The sequence below is a fragment of the Zingiber officinale genome, chromosome 2B (assembly GCF_018446385.1).
Source record: "Zingiber officinale cultivar Zhangliang chromosome 2B, Zo_v1.1, whole genome shotgun sequence".
NCBI classification, from domain to species: Eukaryota; Viridiplantae; Streptophyta; class Magnoliopsida; order Zingiberales; family Zingiberaceae; genus Zingiber; species Zingiber officinale.
Genome location: NC_055989.1, coordinates 134,668,232 through 134,679,134, shown reverse-complemented (window position 1 = coordinate 134,679,134; position 10,903 = coordinate 134,668,232). Strand labels below are relative to the sequence as shown.

General features: G+C 35.3%; 1 protein-coding gene across 1 annotated transcript; it reads left to right on the top strand.

Annotated features, from left to right (window-relative positions):
• Nucleotides 1–1,085: 1,085 nt before the first annotated feature.
• Nucleotides 1,086–8,727, top strand: LOC122047371 (DNA polymerase epsilon subunit 3-like). The gene is made up of 3 exons (XM_042608602.1): nucleotides 1,086–1,402; nucleotides 1,758–1,876; nucleotides 8,362–8,727. The coding sequence occupies exons 1-3, from the start codon at nucleotides 1,158–1,160 to the stop codon at nucleotides 8,466–8,468; spliced, it is 471 nt and encodes a 156-aa protein (XP_042464536.1). The 5' UTR covers nucleotides 1,086–1,157; the 3' UTR covers nucleotides 8,469–8,727.
• The last annotated feature ends 2,176 nt before the right edge of the window (nucleotides 8,728–10,903 follow it).

Here is a 10,903-nt window from a genome sequence, read left to right as displayed (position 1 = left end):
GACATCATTAATAAATTTTTATGCATTCAACTCTAACAAAAGTTGCTAAGACATTCCCCTTCGTTTGCAGACGTCGGGCTTGACATTGAAAGTGGAGAGAAAAAATTGGAACAAGTTCTCCTTTCTCTTTTTGACACCCGATTCTAGATATAAGAAATTCCGACGAGCAAGCCCGATTCAAGATATAAGAAATTCTGCCGAGCAAGGTAAAACTTATCCATTTCTCCCTCTCTCTCTCCTCAACTCACTCCTAGGGTTGTAAATGAGTCAAGTCATTCGTGAGTTATTTAAAAATCGATTCAATAAAAGTTCGTTTGAGTTCGTTTAATGAGGCTCGTTAAGATAAATAAACCAAACTCAAGCTTCACAATATTCGGCTCGTTAACTCGTGAACATGTTCGTTAAGCTCATGAATCAACTTTTAAATAAAAAAATAATAGTTTTGATATTGAATTTATAGATTTTACACTCTACTTATGAAAAATATAGATAAATATATTAAATTTATTTATTAGAATAAAATTATAAATTTTAACCAGAATATTATAATTTTTTAAAATTATATAATTTAATTTTTAATGAATATTTAAATTTATAATTTATATTTATTAAGCTCGTTTAGACTCGATAAAAGCTCGAATAAGTTCGTGAGTCGTGAATATATTTGTTAAATAAAGATCGAGCTCGGTTCGATTATAAACGAGTCAAACTCAAACATCTAAGAGTTCGACTCGACTCGACTCGATTACATCCCTACTCACTCCATCCCAAACAAACTCACCTCCTCTTAAACATACTGTTAGTGCACCGTGTCCTACTTGGAACCTAACCCTGTTCGGCCTTGGATCTAATTGTGCCCAGCCTGAGATCCGACCAATGCCCGATCCGAGATCCGAGATCCGAGATCCGAGATCTGACTATGCTTGGCTCGGTTTTAGATGGGCCCCGGCTCAACAATCTTTCAATAGGGCCATGTCACACGCCAGGCTAAGGCTGGGTCGGAGAGGTCAGTGATGGCTCGCCCGGCCAGTTTGACACACGCATCGAAACAAATCGGGTTAATCAATTCCAAGCGGCCTGACATCCTGCGAAGAATTACAATTGAGGTGAAATCAATTCTACTGGAAAAGCTGGCGAACGGGAAGGGACGGGAGGGGATGGCGGAGGAAGGAACACCTGGGAAGAGCGAGGAGCCTCCGGCGCCGGCTCCGTCTTCGACTCCGGGAAAGACACTCAGCGTGGAGGTCGAGGAACTCCCCAAAGCTATCGTGCGCCGGGTGGTGAAAGATAAGCTTTCCAAGTTGTCTTCGGGTGGAGGGGAAGAGGAGATATTGGTAAATAAAGATGCGCTGTTGGCCTTCTCTGAGAGCACTCGCATATTCATCCATTACCTCTCCGCCACGTGAGACTCCTCTCCTGCGGTTGCTGGGAGCTTCTAGGGTTTATGTTGTTTGACTTGGAAAGTAGGACGGCGATCTTCCTTAAACAGACGGCACCTATAACTTAGTTGCGATTTGTCTATCTTTTCATTCTTATCACATGCTCGGTTAAATTTTTGTGTTATGTATTTTGCAATTTTAAATGTTTGTATTTAATGTCCTCTAATTGCCCCTCGTTTCTCCTTCTACGGGTGTTTAGGATCGATAATGATTCATTAATCCCTGCGTACTGTGTATAGGAAAATGAAGTATGTTTTGCACAGACAATGCTGGCTATTGATTCTTATCGATTGAAATGTGAATGATTACTCTATGTAGGGCAAATGATATCTGCAAGGAATCAAAGAGGCAAACAATCAATGCTGATGATGTCCTGAAGGCGCTTGAGGAGATTGACTTTGTTGAATTTGTTGAGCCTTTAAAAGCTTCTTTAGAGGGTCAGTAATTTGCTTCCTTATATTAGAATCATTCTTTTAATTATCTCATAGAGGTTGACTATATTGTACATGTATATAGGCGATGCTAATTGCTAACCTCTATTGTGAACATATTTCATTATTTATCTGTGAATGTTTTGACTCTTGGCACGCTGATGGTCTCTTTTCATTATGATGGCTGTGGTCATTATGGACCTACAAGGCTACAACATATGAGATTTTGTTTTGCGAAAAATATTGATATGCAAGCTATATCTATGGTTCACAAGTCATTTTTGCATTTTGTGAAGATGGAGAACTAGAATCATAGAGTTACTCCTGCTGTTCATTTATGTGTTAAGACTGAATATTGCAGAACTTTGTAGATACCTCATTTCATGTCGGGCGAAATATATCATTTTGGTAAATTACCGAAACTCATACCACTAATCTCCGACAGGGTCTCCTTCCTTTGATTTATCTCCTTCCTCCTTCAATCTGTCACTAACACCATGTATCGGAACATTGACAAAATTTCGAAATAGTATTATTTTAGTCAAAGGTGGAAATTCCAATATGGTTCGATATTTTGAACCTTGGTAGATGCATTCAAGCCATTTTAAGTTATTGACGCTTTGGTTGCTTTACCATCCTATGCTTATTTGTTTGCTACATCTTTTGGTATTTTGATATAGTTAGGATTCTGTGAGAAAACATGATTTTGTAAAAGTGTAATTATTTTTTAATAGTTTGTTAGAGTTTTCTATTAGAAAAATATAGTATCAAGAGTAAGTCATGATATGAATATATAAAAAGAGATTAGGATCCTGTATATTAGACAAGTTTTTAAAATAATACAATGTTTAATTTTTAAAAGTAAACCCTAGTTGTCTCTCTAAACCTTAGCCGTCGCTCCAAATCCTAGTCGTCTCTCCTATCGCAGCCATTGAAGGATGTTAACCCTAGCCTCCTCTTCCCATGTTGGTCAACGCCGACAGTCTTTACCTGCCATGGTTGCGAGCAAGCATCCACTCCCTCTCTTCTACCCTGTTCACCTTTCTTTATTGTTTTATTGTGTGTTCTAAAGACAACAAAATATTTCTCGTACAAGCCTTCATAGTTGGATTGATTTTTCCCTGCTTTCTTTTAGTTTTTTTTGTTGTTGTTGATCAACCTTCATTGCCGATTTTTTCCTATTACCAGCTTTATTGTTGGATTTTTCCCTATTACTCAGCCTTCATTGCTAATTTTTCCTGTCTCTCACTAGATTTTTCTATAAATTTTCACTTATAAAAATGTCAGAAGTTGTAGAAACAACTGTTACAACACAGTCAAACCTCTTCGTGATAGTTTATGGTGCAATTATTGTAAAAAGGCATGTCATACTCATAAATGGTGTTGGAAATTTCTTGAAAAACCTCCCAGCCAAGAGTGGGACATAAAAAAGAACAAATAAGAATCAATAGTTTTATCAATAGTCCGATGCATATGGCGAATACACAACAAAATGAAGCAACACGAAAGGCATTAGGTGGATTCAGCCAAAAAGAGGTTGAGAATTTGATATCTCTTATTCGTAACATTGAAAAGCCTTCAGGTACTTATTCATTGGTGTATGCGATTATGTTTTCATCCTCTATTGAATTAAATGTGTTGGGTACAACTTTTTTCAACTCTTGGATCATGAATTCAGGAGCTATTGATCATCTAATCCACTCACCAAGTACCTTTTCCATGTACTCCTACAATAAAAAATATCCACAACTAATGGTTCTTTGACTACTGTAGAAGGTGTAGGAGATGTTAAGACAAGTACTCGAGGGAGAAGATGGTAGTCCCAATTATCCACAAACCATGTTTCTATCCAAAATCTTACTTAAATTTGTGTTGCAATGTGATTTTTTATCATAGTTATTGAGTATTTCAGGATAAGGATTTGAGAAAGATGATTGGACATGCTAAAGAAAGAAATAGACTCTACTATCTTGAAACTTTGGGTCAATCAAATATTAACAAAGACAGGATACTTGCCACTTTAGTTTCAGAACTTTATTCATTTAAGATTTGGTTCTACTACCACCAACTTAGACATCTGCCATTTGAAAGCATTTAAATTTTGTTTCCAACTTTATTCCAAAGTATAAATATTGAGAGTTTCCATTGTGAAGTGTGTGAATTTGCTAAACACACATGTGTGACTTTTCTATTAAAGTATTAAGTAATACAAGAAGTTGTTTTCCCTTTTATCTCATTCATGTCCTTCTACTACTGTTGTTAATAATGTTCTCTTAATTTTTTTTTTCTGATGATTACCAACCAATATGGGTTCAATATCAAAAGATTTAGAACATATAATGCTAGTGATTATTAATCAGTATTAGTTTCTTATTTTCAAGAAGAAGGGATAATGAGTCATCTTTTGTCAATACACCGCGACCACAACAAAACACAATTGTAGAAAGAAAAAGTGGTCATCTCCTATGGTCAATCTGAGCCCTTTTATTCTAAAAATTGTGCCTCAATCTTTTGGGGGAAGTAGTTCTTACAGTCGTTTATCTTATAAATCGTTAGCCTTTCAAAATCTTAGGGTCTAAGAGTCCAATAGAAATACTCAACATGGTATCCAAACATTCATGCTATAAATAATCTTGTCCTAAGATATTTAGGCGTGTGTTATTTGTTCATGAGAACGGTCAAAATAGAGGGAAGGATGTTAAAATATGTATTTGTGGGTTATTCTTCAACTTAGAAAGGGTACAAATGTTATCATCCTCCATCAAAGAAGTTTTATGTGTTAGTGCACATTACTTTCAATGAACAAGCGTCTTACTTCACTACACCTCATCTAAGGGGAGAATTACTGAAAGATAAGGATGGGGATTTCATACTTGACCTGTGATTATGTTCAATGTCTAAGTTAACATATGAGTCCGTGCCAAATCCTATTTCTGAATTTATGTCAAATGGCGTCTAAACCTATGTCAGATTCTTTTTCTCAACTTGTGCTTGAATTTATGCCAAAACTTGTGGTTGAACCTGTGTCCAATCCTATGTTTGAACCTGTGTTTGAATCTGTGCATGAAAATTCCAACTTTGTCATTAAAAATATGAGACTTGACAATACGAGGGAGAAGATGGTAGTCCTTGAACTAATGCATGCTCAAGAATCCAACCCAGATTCTAAGAATGAGGTAACAATTTCTAATTCTTCATTACAAATTAAAATTGAACATCATGTGGATGATGAGGACCTAAATCTTTCCATTGCTGTTAGAAAAGGAACTTGAGAGTCCATAAAACAAATTTTATATTCTCTTGCAAACTTCCTATCTTTTAAGCAGTTTTCACATCACACAAAGCCTTTTTGATTATCTTGAACACTATTATCATTCCTACCACCTTAATTTGAGCCATTATCCAATGAGAAATGGAAATAAGAAATGGAAGCATTATTGAAGTATAAAATGTCAGAATTGTTGAAGTTGTTCGTAGGAAAGAAACCTTTGGGGTGTAAATGGGTCTATGCATTGACATATAGAGCACATCGATCAATAGAGAGATATAAAAAAAGGTCGGTAATCAAGGGATGTACTAAAACCTATATATACTTTTGCTCTAGTTGCAAAAATGAATATTGTTAAAATTTTACTAGCATTGACAACTAATTATAGTTGAGACTTACAACAGTTTGATATCAAAATATATATATATATATTTTGCACGGAGAACTAGAGGAAGTAATTTATATGGAAGTCCCACTATAATATGAAATAATTTGAATGCTCATATTGTATGTAAATTGAAGAAAGCTTTATATGGACATAAGCAATCACCGCAAGCTTAGTTTGTCAGAGTTATGATTGATATGGGGTACAGAGAAAACCACAAGGATTAAACATTGTTTATTAAACACTAGTGACAACCTTAGTGTATGTCGATGATATAATAGTATAGAAAAGGATGATAAGGAAAGACAATTTCTAAGACTTTGAATTTAAAATACTCTCTTGGATTGAAATGGCTCACTCTAAGCAAGGCATTTTCATTTCACAATAGAAATATGTCACATGTCTTCTTAAAGAAATAGGCAAATCAGCATGCAAGCCGGCAAGTACTCTAATAGATCCAAATCTGTGACTTGGGATAACTGTGGAAGATGTCGCTGCAGATAAAGGATTGTATCAACATTTGATAGGAAAATTTATTTATGTCTTATATATGACCTGACATAGCATATGCAACAAATTGTCACCTAGACATCCGAGGTTTGATCCCTAGCTACGATGCATTTGCAGAGATTTTTCCTCCAAATGGGGTGCACAACCATGGGATGCTGGGCTTTTGGCCTGCCTGCTGTGAGCGCTTCCCGATTTACTGTAGCGGTCGATGGGAAACTTCCATGGGACCGGACCGGTTACCCCAAGTTCGGTGTTACTTGGTTCAACATATGCAACAAGTGTGATTTGTCAATTCATACATAACCCAAACTAAGTTCATTTATAAACATCTCACTAAGGATTACAGTATTTCAAAGAAACACTAGGAAATATTATTCTCTTTAAAAGAAATGGAGGCTTGGTGCTAGAGGCATATACAGAATATGCTAGGTTTAGTGGTTGATAGGTGGTCAATCACTGATATCACACCTTTCTTGGTGGTAACCTCGTGACATGGAGGAGCAAGAAACAGGATGTGGTTGTGTGATCTAATGTAGATGTAAAATTCTGAGCAACAACTCAAGGTGTGTGAACTGCTTTGGTTAAAAATCATCTTGAAAGATTTGAAGATTAAATGGGATGGTCCAATGAGACTTTGTTGTGATAATATCTGCGATTAGCATAGCTCACAATCCAATACAACATGATCGAATGAATCACATTGAAATTGATAGACACTTCATCAAGGAGAAACTAGAGAGATCAAATTAATTTGTACATCTTACGTATCTACATATGGACAAGTTATAAATATACTTATTGTGTAGTATGGACATTCCAAATTTTTTTTTTTAAGTGTCAAACACGACATGGACACAGACACAACACGCAAATACGCGTGTTGGATATGCAAAAACCATGTTATTGACTTTTTTAAAGTCAGTCAGATATGGCTACGACACGGACGAGATATATTCCTAGATACGTTTGGACTTAATTGCAAAAAATTAAAAGTTACAAAAGGAGAAAGTAAGATGTGGGATGTTGGAGCAGATGGATTTGATTCCATGGACATGGAGGGTGTTGCAATTCTTGAAATTGTCAATTTGTCTCTTGATGAACCTGAATTGGAGTCAGTCTTATGTACTGACGAAGGCAGTGTTGGTGACGAGACTGATATAGATGCTTGATTTTTTTTATTTGTTTAAGATGGATTTGGTGTTTTATTTTTTGTTAGGATCCTGTTGGATAAGTTTGTTAAGTAGTACAATTTTCAACTTTTAACATATTCCTTTTTGAAAGTAAACAAACAGTGTTGTTATGTTGGGATATGTAAATTATTGATTTTGAAAATGCATCTCAGGAAGAAACTTGTTTCTCATTATTCAAGTGGAGAAACATAATGTTCTAGGACAAATGGATTATTCGAAATCCTGTTGATACTTGAACTTCATGTTATCCCCTCCATACCCATACCTAATACTTCCAGTTTGACACTTGACACTTTAGATATTCATCCCCTAGACGATGAACAAATTTTTAGTTGTTGGTACTAAGAATTGAACTTTGAAGGCATATGTTGTATGTTCTAATTATGAGTTCCCTTCAGTTTAGTGTCTTGTTAATCCGAATAGTGACAATCTGTTTGCTTAAACGACATTTGATGTGCCATTAGGATCCTCAATTGTAATAAACATTACTGATCTGTTAATACTTATTCCATGGAGTTCTTTGGTATGATAATTGAGGGATTTTTCATCACATACGAGAACTGTATGTATATAGTATAGAACAAAATAATATACAGTGCAAAAAAAAAAAACAAATAATATGTTTCATCCATATTAATAACAAAAGCAAGGCCTCAAGTTCAGCACAAGGACCATCCTATGAAATCAGATAATGTTTATTGATCTGTTGTCAACTAAAACTCTCTTTACTGAAGAGAACTTTCCACTAAGCTGCCTCTGAAGATGATAGTGTATACTGGTCTGATACTGAAGAGAACTCTATAAAAGAGAAATTTCCACAAAGCGGCAACTTCTTTTGCTACAATGTCCTGACTCTGAAGGATACGTCTAGTTATGTTCTCTTCTAGCTTCAACAGGCAATCCTTTTCTCATATAATGAAGCTTCTTGACATTAAATTTCAGCCACCTCTCTAGACAGTTTTGGGTGCTTATATGTCCATGTATGCAGGAGACCCTTTAACATTTATGCCTACTAGTTAATTTGATAGATTCTGCAACTGGACCATCAATGTATTTTTTTTGTTTGCGAATGTTTTCCATGATATTGCAAAGCATTATACAAGGATTCTGAATAATCACCAAGCCTTTGAACTAACAGAGTTCAGAAGAAGGAATGAAGTCAAGAAGTCTGGAGTAAAAGGAAAAGAGACTGTCAAGAAGCGAAGAATAGAAGACACACCCAGCAAGAATGGTAGAAAAGAGTAGATGGTTGTCAGAGAACTGGGAAAGTCTACTCTTTGGTTTCTATGATGTTACGGGCAATATTGTAGGAGGGTCTGTTTCTTCATGAGTCATTATAAATGGTAAAAAAATGTTTTCTGTTGCATTTAGTTTGCCAGATTAGAATTTGCCTAATTTGAATGACATGATTATTCTGTAGGGTGTCTTTATGATACATTTGTAAGACTAATTGCTTACTTTCTCACAATTTACACTATGCATGCACAAAGGCATTAAACTCCCATGTCCATATCCGGCACATGAATGTGATTGATATCCATGGAGGGTGTCCTAGTATAGATGGAATGAATATTTGTAATTATATATTATTTCATCTCATGCTGAAAATGTTAGTCATTGTCAATCTTATATGTTAAATTTGTCTTCAATGTAAAATTATATAAATGTCATGTGTGCAAATTTGTATAATATTGCCTAAATAATCAACATGAAATGCTGTATCGACATTGTATGACTTTTAGGTAGGCAAACATATTTCGCGGCCCCTCCAGGGTGAGCCATACTTCCTTGAAGGGGGTAATTAGGTAGGCAAACATCGTTTATATGAAAAATTGTGTTTAATTGGATTGACGCTGAGTCCCTGTTGGATAGTATAAAATTCATGTTTTCATCACATTCTGTGTCTATACTATTTAATTTTTTCATGGTTACAAATTTCAATCCCTTTAATTTACTTTCTGCCTTAATAATTCGGCCTAAAGAGCAGTATAAAGTTAATCCCTCCTGAATTGGATCATCTGATCAACACCACCTTAGCTTTGTGTTAATCTCTCATGCACTATATAATATTTTTGTTGGATTATTGATTATTGAGGAAGAGTATAAGAAATGAGAAGTTGTAGTTGGTTGTGTTATGAATTAATTGATAGATTGTTAAGCTCAAAGTTTGTCAAATGAACTTATAAATTTATATATTTTGCATATTCATAGGATTTCTTAGTGGCAACAACATGAGTTATCTATGAAAAAGTGTCATAATTGTATGGTCAACAATAAGGTCACATTCATATTTCATTTGCATGGATGATGTTTTAAAATTGGACATTTTCTTGCTAGCTATTCGTTATAAGGATATTTTTTCCTTATTACCCTGGTAAAGTGGGAAAATATTTTAGGTTTAAGCCTAACTAGTGTTGTCAAACGGACTAATTCATGATGGAGTGGGTCGATCCATCAAAATTTGTCATATGGTGGGGTGGGTCGGTTCATCATCCTAACGGATTGAAAATTTTCCAACTCAATTCAATAAGAAAAAAAAATGTGGAACCGCCACATTAGCGGTCCCCCTAGAGCCGGTCCCACGGATATGGAGGAAGGTAAATGCAGGTACACAGGTGGAAAGTATATGGCGGAGACGTTAACCCCAGGCAGTGACACCCCGGGGATCGACCCCTGGACCTTTCAGCCACAGAACCATGCACTCCCCATCTATGCTACGTCCTGGGGACAAAATGAGAGAAAACTCAATTCAATAAGGGTTGTGGATTATGTGGGTCTAGCCCACGAGCTCATTGAATTTTCTAATTTAGTTTTTAAATTTTAGAATTTTTTTTTAGTTCGTAGGTCAACCTAGCCTACCATGAGCTGACCCGTGTGGGACACGGGCCTAGATGGATCGGCTCGTCTCGATCCGTTTGTAAAATGGATTGATAAAATTTTAATTTAATCCGCTTAAATTATTTAGCAAATCAGACTAATTTGACGAACACAATCTAAATTGACGACTTTAAGCCTAACTAGTGTTCTTGATTTGTCCAGATTTATTCTTCGATGCATGGCCATTCTTCTAGAATATTCATGAAGATCATCCTAGATATTTTTTAGAATTTTCTTACAATGAAAATATTTAATTTATAGGATATTTCCAAATATGCAATCAATTTGATCAATTTGATTTAACAATCTATTTGGAGATGATACATATAAATAACTTGCTTCCCCTCGCTATAAATCATCCTCATAAAGTTTACTCTAAAGCACGGATTAAGAAGGGAAAATAATCTATGGTAGAAAATTATCCTTGGAGGAAGAGAAGAGAAAGGGTGAAGAAATCTCTTCTTTTGCATGTTTGTTTATCCTGATAGAGGAAGGTGGAGGCATGCAATGTAATTTTGTAAATAAAAAAATGTACATGCGTTATTTTTTTATATGATGTAATTTTGTAAATGAAAAGGGGTACATGCATCATTTTTTCGATCAGTTGTTTTCCGTCCGATTTTGAGGTAATCAATTTTGGCTCTAAAATCATCCGTTGATGGATTACGTTTCTTTTCCATCTGAAAATTTTAATGAAGTAAATGACGAAAATTTTTCCACTGCGAAAACTTTTTCTTGATTTTAATTTCTGTTCCCTAAGTAAACTGACCATCAGAATGACAAGCTCTCTTTACTCATAATTC

What these genes read in the sequence shown, in the direction of transcription:
- LOC122047371 (XM_042608602.1), top strand. Translation starts at nt 1,158, where the DNA reads ATGGCGGAGGAAGGAACACCTGGGAAGAGCGAGGAGCCTCCGGCGCCG. An exon ending in ATCCATTACCTCTCCGCCAC is followed by an intron (nt 1,403 to 1,757) that starts GTGAGACTCCTC and finishes TACTCTATGTAG; the next exon opens with GGCAAATGATATCTGCAAGG. An exon ending in TTTAAAAGCTTCTTTAGAGG is followed by an intron (nt 1,877 to 8,361) that starts GTCAGTAATTTG and finishes TTGAACTAACAG; the next exon opens with AGTTCAGAAGAAGGAATGAA.